At 39.7% G+C, this 26,166-nt stretch overlaps 1 protein-coding gene across 1 annotated transcript in view; it reads left to right on the top strand.

Annotated features, from left to right (window-relative positions):
* SLC13A1 (solute carrier family 13 member 1) overlaps window positions 1-26,166 on the top strand; it is an 84,467-nt gene that overhangs the window by 41,321 nt on the left and 16,980 nt on the right. The window contains exons 7-8 of the mRNA XM_070616453.1: window positions 13,275-13,426; window positions 22,453-22,572. Of these exons, the coding sequence (XP_070472554.1) occupies window positions 13,275-13,426; window positions 22,453-22,572 (272 nt within the window). The remainder of the gene's footprint in view (window positions 1-13,274; window positions 13,427-22,452; window positions 22,573-26,166) is intronic.

Below are 26,166 nucleotides of genomic sequence, written 5' to 3'. Positions count from 1 at the left end.
CCTAGACAAAACTTTTTCAGTCACTTTGGAAGAATTTGTGGAAGGCATACTTACGAGGTCTAGGATGTCATACATTTGCGTGAAATAACACATGCAGGGCGGGCAGAAGCGGGATTGAATAAAAACACGGTAGGTTACTATTGCTATGGTAAAAAGCAATATGAAATGTAATGTAATTAAACGTAAAGTGTTACATGTAGGTTTAAAAACTCACATAAGTCAAAAGTGTTCTGGAAGGCAAGATGGTACAAGGGAAATCACTCAGAGGGAACCCACATACGTAGATTCTGGTTTCAATTCTGCAGTGACCAGCTATGATACATTTGAGACTCATTTTGCTCTTCTGAAAAATGAGGTCTTTGGACAAGATAATCTCTAAATACTTGTCTGCTCTAATAATCTGTGATTATTTTATATATAAAAAAACTTCTTTATGATTGTGGAAGATGCAAAAATATCAAGAAGATAGCAGATACCCCATTATTTCCATTGTTAATATTTTGACACTTTTCATTTTAGTCTGTTTGTAGGCACATATATGTATGGGGATATATTTTTCATTTAAATTTCATCATTCTGTATCTTTAATTTCACATAAGTCTCCTGCCATGAAATATGTAAAACAAACACTTTCCCATTCACCATATATCCATGGCGATGCCCTTTGGTCACCTCAACACAGGAGGTTTCTCTGGCCTCTTCGTCCCTGACTGTCTCCAGCCTCACCTCTCTAGCTGCTTTGCTCCTCTTCCTGTCTTTGCTTTGGAATTATTTTTGTTTTCTCTCCCAAACTCTCAGGAAAAAATGTCCCCTCCACATACACACCAAATTCCTCCTCCACTTTTGGGAAAAGATAGTGATTATTTGGTTGTCTTGATATCTGCAAGCACCTGCCCTCAGGGCCTGGGTCCTGCTTTCTGTCCCAGATGACTTATTCCAATCTCTCTTGCGCTAGGGTCAAACTCTTGTTCTCAGATTGAAACTACTGTCTTGGGCAGAAGACTAATCCGCTAAGGTCCCCTCACCTACTTCCTTTTGTAGTTGTTGTACCACTAGTTGGCTCAATTAGAGGCTCATTTCAAACTTTCTTTTTTTTTTTTTTTTATTTTTTTTTATTAATGTTATGATAGATTACAAGCTTGTGAGATTTCAGTTGTACATTTTTGTTAGTCATGTTGTGGGTACACCACTTCCCCCTTCGTACCCTCCCCCCACCCCCCCTTTTCCCTGGTAACCACCGATCAGATCTCCTTCTCAATATACTAATTTCCACCTATGAGTGGAGTCATATAGAGATCGTCTTTCTCTGACTGACTTATTTCGCTTAACATAATGCCCTCGAGGTCCATCCACGTTGTTGTGAATGGGCCAATTTCGTCTTTTTTTATGGCTGAGTAGTATTCCATTGTGTATATATACCACATCTTCTTTATCCAGTCATCAGTTTCTGGGCATGTAGGCTGGTTCCACGTCTTGGCTATTGTAAATAATGCTGCGATGAACATAGGGGTGCATCGGACTCTTGAGATATCTGTTATCAGGTTCTTAGGATAGATACCCAGTAATGGGATGGCTGGGTCATAGGGTATTTCTATTTTTAACTTTTTGAGAAATCTCCATACTGTTTTCCATAGTGGCTGTACCAGTTTGCATTCCCACCAACAGTGTATGAGGGTTCCTCTTTCTCCACAACCTCTCCAACATTTGTCGTTCTTGGTTTTGGATGTTTTTGCCAATCTAACGGGGGTAAGGTGATATCTTAGTGTAGTTTTGATTTGCATTTCCCTGATGATTAGCGATGATGAACATCTTTTCATGTGTCTATTGGCCATATTCATATCTTCTTTTGAGAAATGTCTGTTCATGTCCTCTGCCCATTTTTTGATCGGGTTGTTTGTTTTTTTGTTGTTAAGCAGTGTGAGTTCTTTGTATATTATGGAGATTAACCCTTTGTCGGATAAGTGGCTTGTAAATATTTTTTCCCAATTAGTGAGCTGTTTTTTTGTTTCAATTCTGTTTTCCCTTGCCTTGAAGAAGCTCTTTAGTCTGATGAAGTCCCATTTGTTTATTCTTTCTATTGTTTCCCTCAACTGAGGAGTTACAGTGTCCGAAAAGATTCTTTTGAAACTGATGTCAAAGAGTGTACTGCCTATATTCTCTTCCAAAAGACTTATTGTCTCAGGCCTAATCTTTAGGTCTTTGATCCATTTTGAGTTTATTTTGGTGTGTGGTGAAAAAGAATGGTCAATTTTCAATCTTTTGCATGTGGCTGTCCAGTTTTCCCAGCACCATTTGTTGAAGAGACTTTCTTTTCTCCATTGTAGGCCCTCTGCTCCTTTGTCAAAGATTAGCTGTCCATAGATGTGTGGTTTTAGCTCTGGGCTTTCAATTCTGTTCCATTGATCTGTGGACCTGTTTTTGTACCAGTACCATGCTGTTTTGATCACTGTAGCTTTGTAGTATGTTTTGAAATGGGGGATTGTGATTCCGCCGGCTTTGTTTTTCTTGCTCAGGATTGCTTTAGCAATTCGCGGTCTTTTGTTCCCCCATATGAATTTTAGGATTGTTTGTTCAATTTCTGTGAAGAATGTTCTTGGGATTCTGATTGGGATAGCATTGAATCTGTATATTGCTTTAGGTAGTATGGACATTTTAACTATGTTTATTCTTCCAATCCATGTACAAGGAATGTTTTTCCATCTCTTTATGTCATCGCCTATTTCTTTCGAGAAAGTCTTGTAGTTTTCATTGTATAGATCCTTCACTTCCTTGGTTAAGTTTATCCCAAGGTATTTTATTCTTTTCGTTGCGATTGTGAATGGGATAGAGTTCTTGAGTTGTTTTTCTGTTAGTTTATTGTTAGTGTATAGAAATGCTACTGATTTATGCACGTTAATTTTATACCCTGCTACTTTGCTGTAGTTGTTGATTATTTCTAATAGTTTTTCTGTGGATTCTTTGGGGTTTTCTAGGTATAAGATCATGTCGTCTGCAAACAACGAGAGTTTTACTTCTTCGTTACCTATTTGGATTCCTTTTATTTCTTTTTCCTGCCGAATTGCTCTGGCCAGCACCTCCAGTACTATGTTGAATAGGAGTGGTGAAAGTGGGCACCCTTGTCTTGTTCCTGTCCTCAGAGGGATGGCTTTCAGCTTTTGTCCATTGAGTATGATGTTGGCTGTGGGTCTATCATATATGGCCTTTATTATGTTGAGGTACTTTCCTTCTATACCCATTTTACTGAGGGTTTTTATCATAAATGGGTGTTGGATCTTGTCGAATGCTTTCTCTGCATCTATTGAGATGATCATGTGGTTTTTGTTTTTCATTTTGTTGATGTAGTGTATCACGTTGATTGACTTGCGGATGTTGAACCATCCCTGTGTCCCTGGTATAAATCCCACTTGATCATGGTGTATAATCTTTTTGATGTATTGCTGTAATCGGTTTGCCAAAATTTTGTTGAGGATTTTTGCATCTATGTTCATCAGTGATATCGGCCTGTAGTTCTCCTTCTTTGTGTTGTCCTTGTCAGGTTTGGGGATCAGAGTGATGTTGGCTTCATAGAATGTGTTAGGGAGTTCTCCATCTTTCTCAATTTTCTGGAACAGTTTGAGGAGAATAGGTATTAAGTCTTCTTTGAATGTTTGGTAGAATTCTCCAGAGAAGCCGTCTGGTCCTGGACTCTTGTTTTTGGGGAGGTTTTTGATTACCGTTTCTATTTCCTTACTTGTGATTGGTCTATTCAGATTCTCCATTTCTTCCTGATTCAGTTTGGGGAGATTGTAGGAGTCTAGGAATTTGTCCATTTCTTCCAGGTTGTTCAATTTGTTGGCATATAGTTTTTCATAGTATTCTCTTATGATCTCTTGTATTTCATTGGTATCTGTTGTGATTTCTCCTCTGTCATTCCTGATTTTATTAATTTGCGATTTCTCTCTTCTTTTCTTGGTGAGTCTGGCTAGGGGTTTGTCAATTTTGTTAATTCTTTCGAAGAACCAACTCTTTGTTTCATTGATCCTTTCTATTGTCTTTTTTGTTTCAATATCGTTTATTTCTGCTCTTATTTTTATTATTTCCCTCCTTCTACTGACTCTGGGCTTTGTTTGTTCTTCTTTTTCTAGTTCTGTTAGGTGTCGTTTGAGGTTGCTTACGTGAGCTTTTTCTTGTTTAGTGAGGTGAGCCTGTATTGCGATGAATTTCCCTCTTAGGACTGCTTTTGCTGCATCCCAAATGATTTGGTATGTCGTGTTCTCATTTTCATTTGTCTCCAGATAATATTTGATTTCTTCTTTAATTTCTTCAATGATCCATTGTTTGTTGAGAAGCGTGTTGTTTAGTCTCCACATTTTTGCACCTTTCTCTGCTTTTTTCTTGTAGTTGATTTCTAGTTTAATAGCGTTATGATCAGAAAAGATGCTTGATATTATTTCAACTCTCTTGTATTTATTGATGTTTGCTTTGGTTCCCAAAATATGGTCAATCCTTGAGAATGTTCCATGTGCACTTGAGAAGAATGTGTAACCTGCTGTTTTTGGATGAAGTGTTCTATATATATCTATTAAGTCCATCTGGTCTAATTTTTCATTTAATTCTATTATTTCCTTGTTGATTTTCTGTCTGGATGTTCTGTCCATTGGTGTTAATGGTGTGTTGAGGTCCCCTACTATTATTGTATTGTTGTTGATGTCTTCTTTTAGTTCTATTAAGAGTTGCTTTACAAATTTTGGTGCTCCTGTGTTGGGTGCGTATATATTTATAAGTGTTATGTCTTCTTGGTGGAGAGTCCCTTTTATCATTATATACTGTCCCTCTTTATCTTTCTTTATCTGTTTTGCTTTGAAATCTACCTTGTCTGATATTAGTATAGCGACACCTGCTTTCTTTTGTTCATTATTAGCTTGGAGTATTGTTCTCCATCCCTTCACTCTGAGTCTGTGTTTGTCTTTGGGACTGAGGTGTGTTTCCTGGAGGCAGCATATTGTTGGATCTTGTTCTTTGATCCATCCTGCCACTCTGTGTCTTTTGATTGGGGAGTTCAATCCATTTACATTTAGAGTGATTATTGAGACGTGGGGGCCTACCACTACCATTTTGTGTCTTGTTTTCCGGTTTTCTTCAGTTTCCTTTGTTTCTCGTCCCATGGTTTAATCTGTTCTGATGTAGAGCTGCTACTCTCTGTTGTTGTCCTTCTACTTATCTCCTCTGCTCTTGGTTTTGTAGCCCCTTTCCTTTTTTGGATTTTTCAGGAATGAGGGTTTTCCTGAGGATTTCCTGAAGAGGAGGTTTTGTGGCAATGAACTCCCTTAATTTTTGTTTATCTGGGAAAGTTTTTATTTCTCCATCGTATTTGAAGGATATTTTCGCTGGGTAGAGAATTCTCGGCTGTAGATTTTTGTCCTTCAGATTTTTGAATATATCATTCCACTCTCTTCTAGCCTGTAAAGTTTCTGCTGAGAAATCTGCTGATAGCCTGATGGGGGTTCCTTTGTAGGTTAGTTTCTTTTGCCTGGCTGTCCTTAATATTTTCTCCTTGTCGTTGACTTTTGCTACCTTCACTACTATATGCCGTGGAGTTGGTCTTCTTGCATTGATAAAGTTTGGAGATCTATTGGCTTCTGTCACCTGAAGATCCATCTCCCTCACCAGATTTGGGAAGTTCTCAGCCATTATTTCTTTGAATAGGTTTTCTGCCCCTTTCTCCTTCTCTTCTCCCTCTGGTATACCTATAATCCTTACGTTGCATCTCCTAATTGTGTCTGATAATTCTCGGAGAGTTTCTTCATTTCTTTTAAGTCTTGCTTCTCTCTCCTCCTCTGCCTGCAACAATTCTATATTGCCATCTTCCAAATTGCTAATTCTTTCCTCCATATTATCGGCCCTACTGTTCAGAGCATCTAGATTTTTCTTAATCTCCTCTATTGTGTTCTTCATTTCCAATATTTCTGTTTGGTTCTTCTTTATCGTATCAAACTCTTTTGTGACATAGCTCCTGAACTCGTTGAGTTGTCGGTCAGAATTCTCTCTTAACTCATTGAGAATCCTAATGATGGCTGTTTTGAAGTCATCATCATTTAGGTTATATGTCTCATTTTCTTTGGGATTGTTTTCTGTGTATTTGTTACTTTCTTTCTGTTCTGGAGATTTAATGTATTTTTTCATATTGCTTGATGTTGTTGATTTGTGCCTCCGCATGGAGATAGAGTTTAGTTGCTCCTTTCACTTGTTTCAGCTGCTGCGGTGGGGGGAGCAGCTGTTTATACTTCACCAACCAGGAACCCTGTCCGTAGTTGCTAACTGGGCCTGGGCCCCTCTTCGTAGCCACAGTGGCCCTTTGGATTCCCTCCTCTGCCGTGGGGGCCGTCACAGGGGGGCTTCAGGCTGCAGGTGCCTACTGTTGTTGCCCACCTAGATGCGCTCTCTCCTTGGGGTCTGCAACGGTGTTATGGGCTTTTCCAGCGGCCAGGGATGGGATCACTTATATTTGTCGCTCCGTTGCTGTCGGCACCCACCAAATCTCACTTGTCCTCTATGGGTCGCAGGAGAGCTATTGGCATCTTCTACAGTCTGTGGTTAGTACACCTAGCTATGCTGCTTTTGCCCTGGGGTCTTCCAGCCTTGTGGCTGGCGGCTGGGTGCCTTCTACTGGTGCTGTGCAGAGGCTTTCCCTAAGGCTGCTGTGAGCCTGTAGGGTTTCCCCCTAGGCTACTAAGCTGGGTCTCTGGAACTCTCTCCAGCCTCAGTCCTCTCCGAGATCTCCGGCAATCCCTAGCCTCACGGGGTGGGCAACGGCAGCTGGGGGTCGCCCCGCCCTCTGGGATTCTCTCCGGGCCTCTCCCGGACCCGTGAATGCTCAGCGTAGCCCCTCTGCTAACGGCGCACAGAGAGTTTTGTCTGCTGCCCGGGCGGAGCTCCAGCGCTTCCCCTCCGGGTCGCCGGACCGGCCTTTGAAAGTTCCCCCGCCCCGGTCCTCTCCGAGATCTCTGGCAATCCCTAGCCCCACGGGGCGGGCAACGGCAGCTGGGGGTCGCCCCGCCCTCTGGGATTCTCTCCGGGCCTCTCCCGGAGCCGTGAGTGCTCAGCGTGGCCCCTCTGCTAACAGCAGACAGAGAGTTTTGTCTGCTGCCCGGGCAGAGCTCCGGCGCTTCCCCTCCGGGTCGCCGAACCGGCCTTTGAAAGTTCCCGCAGCCCCGGTCCTCTCCGAGATCTCCGGCAATCCCTAGTCCCACGGGGTGGGCAACGGCAGCTGGGAGACCTCCGTGCCCTCCGTGTCTCTCTCTGGGACCCTCCGGGCGCCCTGAGCACCAGGCTGGCTCTCCCCGCAAATGGCGGGGAGAGACTCTCCCCGCGGGCTCAGGTGTGCAACTCCAAAGTTTCCCTCTGCGTTTAGGAGTAATTGCGGGGGGTTTAGGTAGGGTTCTGGTCACCTGTTTCCACCGTCGCTCCTCTGTTGTGTTCTCGCTCCTGCCCTAGATGTGTGTGGATCCTCTGGGGGCGTCCGTTGGAAGAAAGCCGCTTGCAGGTACTAGGCTGCCCGTCGGGGTCGGAGAGTTTTCACCTATTTCCACATCCTCCCGGAGGAAAGTCCATCCGCCTTCCGATGTATAGTCGCGTGGGTGTCTCAGACGTCCTGAGATGCTGTCTGGATATCCTTTGTCAAGCGATAAGTGTCCAAATAATTGTAGACTCGAAGGGCGAGAGACAAAGAGGACTACTCACGGTGCCATCTTGGCTCTCCCCCTCAAACTTTCTTAAGAGCTCTATTTTTCTGCCCATCGCCCTCTACTACTGTCCCTCTGGTCCTCAATCTTTACCACTTACTACAGCATCATCTTTTCAACGAGTTCAGCCCAACAATTACATGCCTTAAGCAAAAATAACAATAGAGTTAACAGCGTGGGGCTCATATTTACTGGCTAGCTAACACAAGTGGTGCACCCCATCCAACCTCCAAATACTTCCACTTAGTACTATTATGATATATTAGTGTTACCATTTACTGTATAATTTGAATTTACCTTGAATTTTTAATGTGTTTCTACATTGTCCATGATATTTGTACAAACATTACCTTATGTGAAGTAGCACTAATATATATTTTGAAGGTCTTTATATAGGAAAAAGTGTGGGAAACCTGTAAGAGATAAAGTATGGCAAATATATTAACATTTTCCTATTTTGATTTTTTATTTTATATCTGCCAATGTATTTTAATAATTGTTTTATAGATATGCATATAATTGTAGTTAGGCTTTTATACAAAATCCAATTTTTTCTTCGTTTCTATTTTTGGAAATTTTAATGTGGCATGAAAAATTACATACACATTACAGCTTTCAGTTTCCATTCTTATCATCAGTTTAATAATATCCAAATTATGCATCAGTTTCTGGTTTGTGTTTGACGTCTTTCCTATACTAAAGTAGTTAATATTTAAACTCTAAATTTCAGTTATCACTCTGCATCACTCCTAAGAATTTTAGAACTTATTTTGCTATTTTATTTATATATCATTTCTTTTTCAAATTTTCAATGGAAACCTTTATCATAAGGAAAATACAAATCATTTCCATGAAGGAAATATAAATCAAAAGGAGACATTTGTAGATTAACTTATTTAGGATGAAGAATAGATACCCCTGGGAGCTAACCTTTAAGTTAATTAGAAAGTAAAACACAAATTACAATCCAGTGCACTTGACCCTGCCAGGCTAAATGCCATTCCTACTTCCATGATGGCTTTTAGTGAGTAGAAATTTTTTCCTATTATAGTTTCTCAAAAAGATCTTTCAGTGCCAATGTGACAGACAGCATGCTTATCTGCGTGGAACAGGGTAGTTTTTCTGTTTGTATATTTCTTAAATACATCTAGTTTTTTTTTTTTTTAATGCTGCAGTGAAATAAGCAAGAATTGATTCTAGGAGACCCATAAGAAGGCTATTACAGTAACTCAAACCAGAGATAATGTTGACTTAGACCAAGGCTAGGGAGATGAAGAAAACCAAACAGAGTTCAGCAATATTTAAATAGATAAGGTGAGATGAGGAAGAGATGATTTCAAGGGCAAGCAATATAGTATAGTGGCCAAGGGTATAAGCTCTACATGCTTTCAAGATCCAAGTCTACCATTTCCAGGTTCTGTGACTTTGGGCAAACCACTTAACCTCTCTGTGTCTCAAGACATACAAAGTGGGTAATAACAGTACTAACCTCATTGTGTTGTAAGAATAACATGAACTAAAGCGTTTATTTGATTTTAACCTAAAACAGTGCTTATTACCTAGTAAGCACACAGTAAGTGTTCGTAAGGATGATGATGGTAATGGTGTTATCTTATATAGGTGATCCTGAAGGACTACATTTGAGGAAGGAAGTCACGAGTTTGATTTTGAACTTTGGGGACTGGAGCATCTTTTATTTAAGACATTCAAATTATGTTGAGCAGATAATTGGAAATATAGGCCTAAAAGGAGAAGTCTGGGCTGAAGACAGGAGTTTGGTGGTCTGGTATATCTATATTCATTAAATCAGTGAAAATATGTGAGATTTCCTAAGGAGAAATATTACTGTGAGAAGAGACAACTGCTTATGACGAAGTTTCAAGAAATTCTAGTTTTAAGGAAGGTTAAAGGAAAACAAACTGGCAAAGGAAATAGAGGAACAGGCAGAGATGTAGAAGAAAAACCAGGAAAGCAAGACATCACAGAAGCCCAGAGAAGAATTTTCCAGCAGAAAGGAGTGATTAAGTTTTTTAGGTGCTGCTGAGAGGTCTACAAAATTGATACTGAAAAGTATCTATTGGGTTTAGTGATCTGGAGGTTATTGATAATCAGAGCAAGTGCATCTTGAGTGGATTCGGGAGACAGAAGCTGGATTGGAGTGGTTAAGAAAATGGAGTCAGTGAATGTAGACAACTCTTTTGAGTAGTTTGGCTATGAAAATGGAGGTGAGGTTGGGCAGTAGTTTAATTGGAAGGAGGGTTAAGAAATTCCTCTTTTTTGTAAAGATGATTTGCAAATGGTTAAACGTTGTTGGGAAAATTCCAGTAAGGTCTATTCTATAGGGTTTCTGAGAAGTTCTGAGGGTTTGGGGTCCAGAAACAAGAAGTTGGAGGAGAGACATTTAGTCTATTACATACGTCAAGTTGGAGAAGAAGGTAGAACAGAGGCAAGTAGGGTTCTACATTTGACAGTGAGACTTCTGTCTGCCAGCTTCTATTTTACCTGTGGAACAGGAGGCAAAGCTACCTGTGGAGAGCTGGTGGGAGTGTTGGGGGGGGGGGTGTAAAGAGAACAGGGAGGGATTTAAGTTTTCCTGTGGAGACAGGCAGAGCAATTTGGTCAGGGAAACATAGTAGGGTAGAGGGACAGCAAGGACACAGCAGTCGAAGTTTGTGACCATGGACGTAGGGGATCCAATCTCCTCCACTATGTTCATAATTTCACCAACAGTACTTGGCTACTCAGGGGCAGACATGGCACAAAGAAAGTAAATGATTGGGTTCATTCAAAGCTGAAATTTTGCTAAATAACTACCATTCAAAGAAAGACAAGAAACAGAGTTTAGGGTTTTGTTAAGAAAGCTATTGATGGTGGTGATGGTTTCATGGGTGTGTGCTTATCCCCAAACTCACCGAGTGGTATACATTGAATAGGTACAGCTTTGTACATGTCAATCGTACCTCAATAAAGTGGTTTAAAAAGAAAGTTACTGAGTTGGCTTACCATGGAATCTAAACTGGATAAGAAAGGAAGTGAAGAAAGGAGAGGACCAATCTACTGGGAATACCTAGGTGCTTCCATGACCTCGACTTGCCAGTGGAGTTGAAGCGGGGGTAGAAGCAATGCAGCAGCAAAGTTGGAAAAAGAAGCTGCGCTGCAGGAGCAGACTTCTTGGTTAGTAGGGTGGTAGAATGAGACTGTTTCATCCCTGAAGAACTATGATATCAAGCACCATAAGTATTTCCGTATTCCACTTACACAAGATTTGCAAAGGAAATGACAAAAAACAATTTTAGACTCAAACGTAGTGTTGAAAATGAGACGGCTGAGATGTAGCCCACCTTTGGAGAAAGTTGGAATATTTTCCCAACCTCCCTCCAGCCTGCACAACCAAGGAGGAGAGAAGGGAAGACCTCCCATTTGCCTCTTGATGGTGAGATGGATGTGGAGAAACCACTACTTGGGGAACTTGCAAATCTGTCCCCTAGACTTAGAAGAGATCCGTGGACTCGTGTTTGACACATTCTTGAAAAGCTTGAAAGTGAAAGGTCATGGCTGAATCTCCTTACGTCATGGAGTTTCAGCTGCGCTTTCACTCCTAACAGGGCAGAGATACCTGTTTCCATGTAAAGGATGGAGGGAACACATGGAAGGAGTGGTATTTGGGGTCATTTGAAAAGCTACTTTCCCCAAGAGGGCTTCTTGACAGGGCTAGTTGACCTCAGCATAAAGTGACTGGAGGGACCATCATGTGCTGAAACCACAAGTGTGTCAGAAGAAGTGGAAGAGATGCATTAACTACTTAGAAGGAGCAGCAATCCAATGTTCCTATTTGGATGATAGGACTCTTAAGAATCCATAAAAGCGCCTTCCAGATGGAGTCATTTTGGACAGCCACGGTGCCTAAAGAGTACTGATGTCATATTTTAATTATGCCAGTCACGTAAGACCTCTGCTAATCCCTACCACTCCTCTCCTGATCCTGTCCATCCTCTGCCACTCCAAATATGGAGGGTTTAGGAGCAGACTAGCAAGTGGTGAAAGGATTTGGAGCTGAAAGAGAGAGAAAAAGCCAAACCCATAAACCCCCTTCCAGCTATGGGCTTTTAAGCAGGCTGATCTAGGCGAGAAGAGAAGGTTTAATTTTAAATAAAGTTGGGACTTTTGCTTTCAATTACTGACGTCTTTGCTTTTTTCCTACTAAAAATGACCAAAAGACTATTTATTAAATGAAGTGACCAGAAAAGCTATAGATTCAGCCCCAGATTTCACCCAAGGGGCAGCAAAAGTCAGATCAACAGAGTGTGTTTTTATGGGTCGTGGGTAAGAGAGAGAATGATGTTGCTTTTGGCTTGCCCTCTAGCAAGTCCTATTTGTAAACAAAACACATTTGAGATCGTGATTTCCCAGATGGAACCATTTAAGGATGTGCTGCTGTCCAGGGTGTAACTATGGGAGAGAGTGACTGAGGTAGAGCAGATTTGAAAGTCTCTGGAAATAAGAGAAAAATTCTTTGAGGACGGGATATTTGATGGGTCATTCATGAACATGTTATAGTTATCCTGGTGCTGACAGAATTTGGAGGATGGAGGAATGTTGCGTGCCAGATGCAAATGTCATCTTAAGAGAAATCAATAGGTAACCAAGAGATCAGAATATCACATTCAAAAGAGTGGAGAGAGAAAGAGATACCCAAATTACAGGAGCCTTTAAAAAATGGATTTGTTTTCATTTGAGTAGAGGATTAACATTCTCTAAGTGGTCGTGAGTTGCAAGGAGGACAATGACTCCATCTCTCAATACTGAAGGATATGGGGTTGAAAATACTCAATTTCAGAAGTAGTATCCTCAGGGGACCATCGGTTAAGGCACCAAGGTAGGGACACACCCCAAAAAAGAAGTTGAAGAACTCACTGACAATGCACTGCCAGTTCAATAGAAAACCAGTTGAAAGATTTGGGAGTGGTGGTGAGAAGGGAAGAAGAGGGGGAAGAGTTGGTTCAGGAATAAGAAAAAAGGTTGAGCAAATGAATGAAATTATGTGGGTAAAATAATTTGGTGGTTTCAGGTTAAATATTTTTATGGTTATATTTCTATTGATGGAAAGACAAATGCTATAAAATTAGGCTGCCATAACAAAATACCGTCGACTGGGTAGCTTGAAAAACAGGAATTCATTTCTCACAGTTCTGGAGACTGGAAATCCAACGTAGAAGTACCAGCAGGATCATTGTCTGGTGAGGACTCTCTCCTTCGGTTTCAGACAGCTGCCTTCTTGCTGTGTTCTCACATGGTGGAGAGAGAAATCAAGCTCTCTGGTGTCTCCTCTTATAAGAGCACTAATCCCATCAGACCAGGACCCCGCCATCATTATCTCATCTAACCCTAATTACCTCCCAAAGGCCCCATCTCCAAATCCCGTAACACTGGAGGTTAGAACTTCGACATATGAATTTGAGGGGGACACAAACATTCAGTCTACAGCAAATGCTATTACTGCTTGTTATGAACACAAATAGAGCTGTTCTCATATTACATTTTCTTGTTGAACAGAACGCAGGCACAGGAAACAAATATCGAACAGAGAAGGACCACATGATGTGTAAACTTATGTGCTTGTGCATTGCTTACTCTTCCACCATTGGTGGACTGACAACCATCACTGGTACCTCCACCAACTTGATCTTCGCTGAGCATTTCAATATGTAAGTAACATTACTGGATTGCTAGTTTAATAGATGGACAGCATACAACTTATAAGAATTATTCTCACCTGATTCAGAGAATCCAAGGACAGAGATGCTATATTGAGTTAACTCTCTGTTGTTCTCCATCAGGACATCTTTAGTTATAGAGACCTTCTCTTATACTGGGGCTAAATATGTAGCACAGAGTGAATTAAGAGGTCCCTACAGAGTCCCCAGGTCAGCTCAGAAGAGATAACCCCTGGCTGAAAACTCTAATCAAATAGGGAAAACATTTTTCACTACAAATAAGACTGCAAAATGAAAAGGGATTATTTGCGTGGGATAATTTATGTAGGGTTTGAGGATTGGTGTTTGAACTTGAATGATGAGTGGTGAACAAAGGTGCTAATTACAAAAGGTTTGGCTTTGGAATTTAAACAGATTTGAAGGATTGGGCAGTTATAAGAAATGGCAGTAATAAGTATTGTAAGGACAGATATATGATCCTAAGTGCAAGTTTGGAACGGTGATATCATCTGTTGCAGAAAATGGGGAATCTGTGGACACAGTCAGAGCACTTGGGCTAAAAATTCCACAATTTTCACTTTGTAAATTTGAACAATAAAAACGTACATTACACTCCCAAGACTTAATTTTTCAGATCTAAAATAGTCACAATTCATATGATTATTGTGAGACTCAAATGAAGTAAACGATGTAAAAATACTTAGCACTGTGTAAGAACTATTGAAACAATAGCCTGCAAGTCCAAATTAGAAAAGAATCTTTGAAAGTCCACGACTCATGTGAGAGCTCAAACTGGCTCTACACCCAAGGTATATTTTCAACTAATAGCACAGATAATTGTCAGAGCTCCAGGAAGGTGTGCAGCATTAAGAATGCCCTGGAACAGAATTTCGTTCCTTTTCACAGAAAAATTACAGTTCAGAGGCTGGAAAGCTACTCCCTAGGAAGCAGATTCACAGACTGCAGGAACTTTTTAAAATTATTTGCAAGATTTTGCGCATGCATAGCTTTTCCAAGAAATCCAAGACTCAAAACAAGTCACTCTTCATTCTAGAAAGAACAAGAAACTGTGTACAAAAAAACACTAGTATCACAGTTTAGGGATGATATAAGACAGACCTCTAGGTGTACTTGTTGTTTCTATGAGTACACATCCATTATGCACACTCCAACAACCAACTTAGACTGGAAGCTTTGAAAGACATTGGTTTATAAGTGGGAGGCTTCTGAAATTCACAGTGCCAGAGAGTGTTCGTCCAACGTATCCCCTCATATGTATCCGCTAAGACAGGAAATATACTTGATCCCTTTCTGAAAGCTGGACTTCTATCCTTTCTCATGAATTTCCCAAGGAAAGAGATTCCACATCTTCGTCCTTTCTGTAAATCTCTTTTTCTAAAATTTACAGCAAATTTTTATGGTTTTATCCTTGTTGGTGTTAAAGAACTGCTGGTTTCCACCATTCCCATGAAATTACTTGTTGTTGTCAAAGTAATCCATATCGAGTTCACCCTTGATCTTTGTGTTCTTGCACAAAGTATCAACCAAATTTTCTTTCTTTTATTTAACTGTTCCCTTGACTCTTTGAATGCATTAATCCATTTGCGATGACAGATTGAGAGCATTGTAGCTCTTTGAACAAGATGTTTCAGTTACTATTTTCTCTAATTGGCTAATCTTCTAATTTTCCTAATCAGGGGAATTTGGCCAAAATGCTCTTTAAATTTAGGAAATTCTTAAAATGTACTTGAAATTTAGTGGTGTTTTTTCTTCAAAAGGTTTTTTTAACATTAGGAATTAAATGCAAACTTGAAAAAAAAACTCAAAGCATCCCCTCTTAATAGAAAACAGTGGCATAGAAGGGGGAAAACAACTCATGTGAAAAATATAACTGATATTATTAAATAAGCTAGATATTTAATAACATTTTTCTTAAATTATAGCCCTAAAAACTACAACAGCATCTGAAAGCAAGAATGGAACGAAATGCATTCAATTTCATCAGAAAAAGTCCCAGGAACTTAAAACTGCACAAAAAAATTATATTCTTTGTCCAGATGTTTGGAGCTAGAAAGAAATCGTCCTTTATTTTCAAATCCACTACAATAATGTCAATTTTTCCCTCTTGACACTGTTTGCCATCTTTTTGAGCAATACCAATAATCAATTTTTACAATTTCATTTTGGGTCTCACCCAGCAACAAAGAAATGCATGAAACCTGAGAGTCAATGATTTCCCACCACTGATGTTTAGAGAAAGGTGCCATCTTACAAATAATGGGAGGAAGAGATTGGAGTACACAGTTCAAAGCCTTTCCCTATCTATCTATCTATCTCATATATATAAAATGTTTATATATGCATATATATACATCTTTTGTTCTCTTTTTTTTACACAAAGAAAATAAGAACAATGAATTCTGAGAAAGCTAAATTTTATTCAGTGCAAATCAAAACAGACTTTCATTCATTCACTCAGTCAATCAACAAACATTTGTTGAGAACTGACAATGTGCAAGGCACTGTTTTGAATTCTTTTGGAGAATGCAAAAAATAAAACCTGCCAGGAAGAAGATTCCATCTGGTTGTCTAGACAAAACGTACATATGTGAAAACCATGAAAATTTTAAAAACATAATAACATTTGTTTTTTGACATTTAGGGAGAAGGTAAAGCGACATGTATTGAGCCCTTGCCAGATAATTTACATACATCATAGTGTACACGTATCTTGTATATCCTTGCTGTGGAGGTGGAATATAATGGCGATTAACAGCATAGCCTCTGGGGTCAAAATGTCTGTGTTCAAATTCCAGCTCTCCTGTTACAAGCTAGGTGAATTTGAGAAATTCTTTCATCTCTTTAAGCTGGTTACCTTGCCTGAAAAATAAGGACAATAATAAGATCCCTCTCTCAGAGAGTTGTTTAGAGTTTTACATAAAATAACTGGCACTTTAAAAAGTGCCTAGCACAGAGCATGTGCTCAGTAAGTGTTGGTTACTATTATTATCAGAGTTGAGAAAGTTGAGGTTCAGCTTAGCAGATTGAGGACCAAACCAAAAGCAGTCAGACCCCAAAGTCCGTCTCCATAAAAAATTACCTCCCTAGAAACATAGCTGGACATGCATCTAAAAGGGGACTGTAGGTGTGTGCAGCACCCCTTGGTCACTAGAGAAAATTTGTCCATACAGCGTGGTCCAATCTTAAAAGAGAGAAACACCATGCTTATGGAGAAAATGAATGCAAATAATTCATAAAATCAAAACACAAAAAGTCTATGACAGGTTTTCAAGAGTGAGAGTAGAATAGTCTGTGCATGTTTTTTGCACAGCTTAGAAAAGCAGTGCGAAGATTGATTGGCATTCTGAGAGTCTGGGGACAGGAGACCAATTAGGAGTCCATTACGAAAGTGCTGACAAATGATGAGGGGCAGAACAAGGCTAGCGGTGAAGCGATTGGAAGATTTAGACTGAAGAGACTGCACAGCCAGCCAGAAGGTGGTGAGTAATTACGCGTGAGGGTTTAAGAGTAAGGAGGGGTTAAGGAAACTCTGGGAGTTTTTGCCAATACAGCTGCATAGTGATGCCATGAACTTCTAGAGAAGACATGGCAGATTCATGGAGAAATTAATAAGTTGATTTTGAATATATTTAAATAGCCTGCGAAGAGCCCCTCCACAAGGAGATTTCCAGCAGGCATTTGCAGATGCATTGTTCAAGTTTGTTATAAATTTGGGGCTATATATATGAACACAGAAATTAAAAATCTAGAGTGTAGAAATCACAGAGATATGTGAGGTTTGGGGGGAAAAAAGGAGAGAGAACATTGATTGGCTTAGAGTCAAGTGGAAGCAGAATGAAATTAGAAACAAGAGTAGAAATGTTAGTCTTGGAAAAGAAGGACATCCTCCTGAGTGATAATGAGAGGGAAGAATAGAACAAGTGAAGACAGAGAAATGTCAGATTATGTATATGACTCCCTCATTTCACAGATGAGGAACCAAGGCTCAGAGAACTTAAGAGAGGATCACTAGTCAGTGGAAACTTCCAGGTGAAGGCAAGTGGCCTGGTACATTTTCCACTCTGCAGCCTCATTGCCTCACAGACCATATGTGAAGGTGCCCTGTTGGCAAAATTCTAAAAAAGCAAGTTTGCTGCCAGTAACAAATAAGGACTGCATCGGTATTCACATTCATATGTTGCATTTTCTTTTTATAAAATATAAACATGCATTCATAATAAGTATTATCTGAAATAGTTGCAAAGCTGAATATTTGGCTAGTTAGACTGAACCTTTCTCTTGTTGTCACAAGCTGATGGATAGCTTGGAAGGTGATTTTTAGAATAATACTAACAAGACCAAGCTAATTATTTAACTCAACTATAAAGAATGAAATTTCTTGCATTCTTAATCTTTGAAGCTAGTACCCGTGCCACCTAAATTCTGACTCCCCTGTGATTAATTCACCATTAGTCTGACTAATGCTTGGAATAGGGCATTCAGGAAGTATCTTATGTTTTACTTACCTCCTGTAACAGTCTTACAGATGCTTTAGATTTTTATTGGCTCTTCATTAGGTAAATCCTGCTCCATCAATGCTCTCTACGTGACCCTTATGCCCTTCTCCTCCACTGATGTATTCCTCCAGTCATCACCTGATCTCCGCCTTTCCTAATGCTATTGTTAATAAATACCACCCTGAATTAACCCATTTCGTCCTACTCTGGTTCATGAAAGACCCACCAATTCTGTCAGCTTCTTTTTCTACTTGTGTAGTTGCTATATCCTTTGAAACTCTGTTCACTTTCTCCTAAACTGCCATTCCCATCTCCTCTTATCATAAACTATGTTCACATTTTATAAACTCGTCTTATCCACACACATGCACACCACCACCTCTGATGATTGCAAGCTGTAAAGGCTGAATGAAGCACGATCTTATACTTCTTTTAGCCCACAAGAGGCACAAGTAGGCGATCAATAAACATTGGTTGAGATGAACGGTATGAAGACTTTTATAAATGAAGTGCTGATTGTTCTTGGGAATCATCTAAATAACTAAATAATGCTTTGATATTAAAACAAAGTTATTAAGGGCAATATTATGAGGGACAATTACTGCTTTCATAGCAGAGTAGTTTTGATGCATCAGTATCATCTAATGAACACAACAGCTATCAGTTAAATACAAAAAAACAAATCTACCAGAGTAAGAATGGAAGATTATCACAAGTAAAATTTCATAGCTTACTGATTATCAAAGAATATTGTTCAGCTCGTGGGTGCCAGCTGTGAAATCTGTGGGTGTCCAGAGCAGCTTGGAAGGAAGTTGTATTATCAATGACTAGCACAGTCACTGTTACTAATTATGTGTTCAGTAATATCTACAAGAGGTCCACAAAACAAGAAGTGGTAAAAGACGTGTTTCCAGGTGCCCTAAATTCAAAGACCACCTCCATAACCTCTCTTATGGGCTAATTCCAGAGGGAGAAGGCGAACCAGTTACCCAGAAAAAGTCACCTTCAAGAGTTATCACAGTTTTCCCCTGTGTAGATGAGCAACATGTATTTCTCAGAAATAATTTCTCTGGCAAGCATCAAAGAAGAAATTTGGATATTACAGAGTTTGGACTCAGACCTTGCTTCAGATTTCAATTTTGCTGTATATTAACTTCCGTAAGCATCAATTTCTTTATCTGAAAAATGGGGGCAATACTAGAACTTACAACATTACTGTGAGGATCAAATGGCATAATGCCTTGTGGCTCTTAGCAGACAGCCTGGTACATAGAAAATTGTCAATAAGCTAGTCATTGTTGTTGCTGCTTCTACTTTTGCTGTCGTTGTTGTTTGAAATCTAAGCCTGGCTCATAAATAACAAGTAGTTAATATTTGGAAAGAAACTTCTGGAAATACACAAATACAAAACTGAAAAATGGCTTTGACTCAGAAATAATCAAAGCAGTCATTAATCGAAAGAACTATAATCAGTGTGGACACTAACTTACAGTGTTCTTAGTGTCCAAAACGTGTTACGAGGCTGCAAATTTCTACAACTATATCCATTCTTTTGAGACCATTTCTGTGTCTTTCATTACTGTTAAAGTTATTCATCATTTTGTAGTTGGGCATAAGGATTGCAGCATCAGTATTTTCCTAAGTTTCAGCATCAGCACTCTTGTATGCTTTAGGTCAAATCACGTCCCTGTTACCATGCAATCATTCCTGCAGTGTTCTAAAATGTCCTTAAAACAAAACGTTTGTATTCTAGTTTATGGATATTTTGCAATATGTATGGAATTTTCTATTTTTACCTGGGAGCTGGAGTTGAAGACACTATGCTTTGATGAAAAGAGATTGTGTTTTAAACACTCTTCCTGGGTTAAAAACCCAGCTTGACTGTGCAGTCTGTGACCTTGAGCAATCCACTGAACCTTCTCAGACTCAGTGTCTTCCTGTGTAAAATGGAAATATAGTGCTTTCCTCACAGGATTTTCGTTAGAATTAAATGTACTTAGCTCCCTCATTCCTACACCTCTGCTTGACCTCTAAAACTTAGAGTCCAGGGTGAATTCTCTCTTCCTCTTATCTGCATTTCCTCCTGAAATTATCACACTCATGTTCACGGTTTATAGTATCACCTATATGTGGGTAACTACCAGTTTTACATCTCTCACCTGCCCTCACCTCTCAATTCCAGACTCATTTATCCAAGATGCTATCCAACATGGCCACTTGGAAAACTAAGGGACATCTCAAATTAACAGGCCTACAGCAACATTCTTAATCTGCCACTCCATTACCCTCTGCCAACCCGTTCTCCTCTCAGACTTAATTTCAATAAATGGCACCTTTTCCCTGTTTCCCACATTTGTCCCAAATATATTTAAAATCTATTGCCTTCTCTTCATCTTCACTGCCACCAATCTAATTTAAGCTAAAATCTACTCTACTCTCTACTCTATTCCTCTGAAAAACTTCTTTTGTCTTCTAATAGATTCCCCTGTGTATTTGTCTTCTCTTGCTTTGTTATAAATTACCATCAATTTAGTGGCTTAAAATAGCACAAATTTATTATCTCCTAATTTCTGTCGGTCAGGAGTCTAGGCACAGGTTATCTAGGTCCTTTGCGCAGGATCTCACCAGGCTGAAATCAAGGTGACAAGCGGTCCTGAGATCTCCACAAGTGCTCAGCATCCTATTCCAAACTCATTCAAGTTGTTGGCAGAAATTAGTTCCCTGAGGTTGAATTACTGAGGTGCCCATTTTATTGCTGACGATTGGCACGGGATCCCTCTAAGTTCCTAGAGGCTACCTGTAGATCCTTGTCATGTAGTCCCTTCCTTTGACAACATGGAAGCTTACTTCTTTAGGCCAGCAGGAAAGTCTCTCTTTTAAGGACTCACCTGATTAAGTCAGGTCCTCTCAAGATAATCTTCCTTTTGATTAATTCAAAGTCAATTGGTGGGGTCTTTGATTACCTCTGCAAAATCCTTTCATTTTTGCCATAAAAGAGCCTAATTGCAGGAGTGAAATCTCATCATATGCACAAGTTCTATGCACACAGAGGAGAGACGGTTGTACAAGGCATATGTACCTGGGGCAGGAATCTTGGGAGTCATCTTGGAGCTCATTCTATCACATCCTGGCTTCCACTCTTATTGTCTTCAATCTTGAGAATCCACCTAGCCAACATGTTTTATGTAAATCACAAATTTACGTGGACTTTAAATTAGATCACATCACTAATTTACAATGTTCCACTTATTCCTAATTGCATTTGTACTAAAATCCAAATCGCTTCTGATGGCCCACAAGGTAATATATGATCTGACATCTATTGGGTGCTCCTTGGACTCTATTTCACGTCACTATAACTTTAGGTCACTACCTACAGCCTCACTGGCCTTCTGTATGATCCCCAAACATTCCAAACTCACTCCTACCTCAGGACCTTTGTACTTGCTATTTCTTCTGTCTGGAATACTGTTTCCCAGTTATTTACATAAACTAGCCCCTTCTTGCAATCTAGATCTCACCTCAAATATCACCTTCCTTGGCCACCCTGTGTAAAATTTCTCCCTCCTCCTAATAACTTTTAATTACATTTTTCTGTTTTATTTTCTGATTTGTTATATGCTTACCTATTTATTGCCTGTGTTCCTCACTTAAATGTAAACTTTATAAGAGCCTGGACTACGTCCATCTAATTCACCACTCTACCCCCAAGACACAGTGTTAAGTGAAAGAAAAGGATTCTATTCAGAATTAAATGTAATTAGCATAGTTCACAATATAAGAAATCTTCATTTGCATCAGGCAGACACTTGCAGTCACTTCACTTAGAGGGTATGAGGAAGTAGAAAAAGGAACACCACAATGAAACTAATCCCTTACTTAGAGTATGCCAACCATTTCATTAGCATTCAAAATGTTCACTCTAGATGTAAGCCTAATGGTGATGATGATGGAGACCATAGTCCTGGTGGTTGTTTATATACTTCTTACTACTGAAGAAAAAAACGAAAACAAAATGGAAAAACAGAGGTTAGCTTTTTCAGGCTTTCATTTTCCTAAATGAACTATCCCTCCAGGCAAAAATGCTGAAAAGCCCATCTTCAGCCAAACAAATCTCACAGGATTCTCCATAGTAGGTGGGGAGAACGACGCAGCTTGATTTCAAGATACGAGGCACAGATGGTGAACAATGAAAGTGGTTTGGGGGGATTATTTTGACCCTAATCCAAGTAGCATTTCTAAATGTCTTTAGGCTGAACAGACTAACTTAGGTCATTGACCTGTAATCCAAGTCTAATAATTTGAGGGGAAACAAGCTTAAGCCTTTCCCCTTATTTTATTTTCAGGGAGAAAAGTAACTACTATGTGTAATGGTGAGTATGTCCCATATCTTCCTTCTTGGCTGGTAGCACAGCAAATATGTGAACTGCTGCTTAGCAATGACCATCAGAGAAGATGCCACTTGTACTCCTGTGAACACTTTTCCATATTTTCACACAGACGCTACCCTGACTGTCGTTGCATCAACTTTGGATCATGGTTTATGCTCACCTTCCCAGCTGCTATTATTATTCTACTCTTGTCCTGGATCTGGCTTCAGTGGCTTTTCCTAGGATTCAAGTAAGTAAATATTCCATGTTAATCAGATAAACAAAGGTGTCTAGGTTCCAAGTTCTTAGCTCCTCACCCAACCTTCTTTGACCTATTTCGTGCATGTTGCATTCCTGCATTTCTGTTCCCTACAAAACTGACACCTAAGAACACATATTTTAAGGATAAGCTAGAATAACACCTAAGCAATGTTGCCTGTGGAAGAGAGTTTGTAGAAAGCAAGTCTATCTTGGTCTCCTTTGAATCCTAAGCCAATAAGGTATTGATAGATCCGGAGGACATAAGGAGCTCACCATGATGAGGACCCTGTCCAAATTGTTAAAGTGGAATATTAAGAAATTTTGCCCCTCCTCGTGGTTTAATGTGGGGATTCCCTCAGGTTATCAAGTTACTTTAAACTGTAACATGCAAGATTTCCTGCTTCATCTTAACACGAAAGTTGACACATCCTTGAAAAACTAAAATCAAAGTCTGAGAGTATTCTCTATGGAAAGAATATTGGATCAGGAATGAGGAGACCAGGGATACAGTTGTGGCTTCTCACAAGCCAGGTGAGTGATCTTTGTGAGGCTTGATCCATTCTCAGTCTCAGTGTCTTCAACTGTAAAACGATAGACTTTAACTAGAGGATCAGTCAGCTGGCTTCCAACGCTGTAATTCTAACACGTCTGGGCCCCAGTTGAAAGTGTAGAAGTCAAGGAAAGAAATACTGATCAATAAAGAGCTGCTAAAATGTCAAACATATATATTCTAGGCAAATATGCAGATATTACCTTGGCTAGGACTGAAGCTGGTGGTTCATAAGCACCAGTGAGTTACATGACTTCAATGACGGCCAGCATTTAAAATCAGGCAGGGCTCCACAGCAGAATCTAAACTGCAGCATTGCATATTCAACACAAACAACAATACTCCAAAAAGAAAGGCGGAAAGGCTGTCTATTAAACCTTCGGGACTTTTTCCTGAAAAACAACAGTTCAAATCATTTTTATAGGGCTTTATTTAAATGATTTCAAGCCCCTATGAGTAAAACAGCACGTGACCCACCAAGCAGGTGAGGCTGCAGTCAGGAACTTCCTTTGAAAAGCAAAGCAGTGAGATCTGGTGGTTGTCCGTGCCTCGGCCTGAATGTTCCAAGCCTGGTCAGATAAGGACTGGTGTTCTTCCCTCTCAGTTCCTCTTCCTGGTTCTTCTCTAGAACTGCTACAATTTTGTTAGTAGTGGGGAGATGGTACTGAGGATTTTTTTAAAAATCTATTGGTCCAGATTGTGGGAGCAGCGTGTGGCAGTCTTCCTGCCGAAGCAAATGTGTGGAATGTCACTGACTTCAGCAGGTGGGCATCAGTGGGAAGAGGCCAGCTGCATACTAAATGCCCCTTCCTGGAAATCCAAGCCTTTGGGGATCTGTTCAATAGTACAGGCAACAATGCAGGATGCAGGTTTCTCCCACACCAGTGGAGAAAGCATCCAGTCACAGACCCACTGTTGTTTTCTCCGTTTTTGCTATATATAATGATTTTATAAAATATATATGCAAGCACTGTCATTATTTTGAGATTGCCCAACACTTAAAAAGGAGAAATTAGGAAGATAAAGGGAAGATGTATTGAAATGTGTTTTCTACAAGGAAAAGAATCCTGTGAAGTGTGTGCATTAGGCAAAGTCCATAAATCATCATCAGTGGCATATTTCAACAGTCCCCTTGCTGTCCACTGTTGGGTAGACATTGCATAGCTTCGTGCTCCAGCTAATTTTTCAGTGTCCTTTAAAGTCTACCAGGGTATTCACCTCCAGAGGTTTGAGATAGACAAACAGAAATTATCAGCCACTCCCCTGGCAGGCTACCATACATTCTGATTAGTGTGTTGGCTGTTAACACAGTTAACTCACGCATTATAAATGACCCCTACCTATCTGGAAGAAAAGCTCATCTGTCAGTGCCACCGAACTTAGTTAAATGGCGAGGTTGATGCATTGTCATCTGCTTCATCAGTTCCTTTGTGAAGGCATTAACCTTCATTTGTAGCAAAGCCAATTTGGCTTTGGCTTAACTATTTATTATCCCCCACCAAAGTGACAAAGTACAGATGCAGTCTACTGGGTGGAAAACAGTTTCTAAGGAGACTCATCCTTTTTTTAACTCTACTTTCCTATTCTACAGATGATTCTCAAAGTGTCCCACAGGTTAGTTTCTTATAATAGTAGTGTTTATATTGTGAGAAGGGATAAAATTTCAAGACTGGTGCTAGTCAGTAACTTAACTGAGACTATAAAGATTAAATATTACCTCACTGATTTTAAATGCAACAGCATCCGTCTAATTATGTTCAGTGGTTGGAGTGTGTGCAGGAGAGTGATTATGAATGTGTAGGATGGATGACTTAAGAATTGAGGAAACTCTGCTCCTTCAAAGAGAATAACAGTCCAGACAAATTTGAGTAGCTGAGTTACAGAAAAAATAAATAAAATTTGTCTGTGTGAGAGCTACCCTCACACCACCCCAGTCTTCCTATTTACTCCCTCATAAATATCCATGTTTACCCCAGCAATTTTTCAGAAGGAATGCCCCTGTTTGCTTTCTTTCTTTTTTTTAAAACCGCTTTATTGAGGTATGATTGACATACAAAAAGCTGTAGATATTTAGTGTATACAAAACTTGATGCATTTGGGAATAAGTATATACTCATGAAACCATCATCAATATCAATGCCATAAACTTATCCAAAATCCAGTAGTTTCCTACCATCCTCTTTATTTATTTATGTAATAAGAACTCTTAATATAAGATCTATCCTCTTAGCAAATTTTTAAGTATACAACATAGTATTGTTAATCCTGGGTTCTATTTTGTACAGGAGATCTCCAGAGTTTCTGTTGCATAACTGAAACTTTGTATCCTTTGCCCAACACCTCCCCATTTTCCACTCTCCCAAGTGCCTGGCAACCTTCCTTTTACCTTTTGCTTCTTTGTGTTTGACTATTTTAGATTCTACGTGTAAGTGAGATCACGCAGTGTTTGCTTTTCTGTGTCTGGCTTATTTCACTTAGCACGACGTCCTCCAGGTCCATTCATGTTCTCACAAAGGGCAGGATTTCCTTCTTGTTGAAGGTTGAATAATACTTCATTGTTTGTGTATACCACTTTTCTTTATCCACTTGTCTGTCAATGGACATTTGAGTTGTTTCCATATCTTGGCTGTTGTGAATAATGCAGCAATGAACACGTGAGTGCAGGTATCTCTTCGACATCCAGATTTCAATTCCTTTGGCTCTACACTCAGAAGTGCTTTCTATACCTACAAATAATGTAATCCAACTGAGCCACTCATAGACATTCCAAGAGATAGTCCCTAAGAATCTAGCCATTTTTCCATTTGTTTCTTCTTCTGGAGGGACTTTTTTTTCCATAGATCTCAGTCTAGAGCAGTGCTTCACAAAAGTTCTTCAAGGTTTTGAAGACCCTGGACTTCAAGACAGAAAAATTAGTCATAGGAGAAAAGGGTCACTAAAATCAGCAGCTAAAGGAAATAGAGACTGGCAGTTACTGTTAGAAACAATTTGGAAAATTATCTAGTGGGTGCTATTAGGACATAAGGGGTGGAA

Source organism: Equus przewalskii, chromosome 4, assembly GCF_037783145.1.
Source record: "Equus przewalskii isolate Varuska chromosome 4, EquPr2, whole genome shotgun sequence".
Taxonomy (NCBI): Eukaryota; Metazoa; Chordata; class Mammalia; order Perissodactyla; family Equidae; genus Equus; species Equus przewalskii.
The sequence above is the reverse complement of the archived record's forward strand: the minus strand, read 5'-3'. Positions and strand labels throughout refer to the sequence as shown.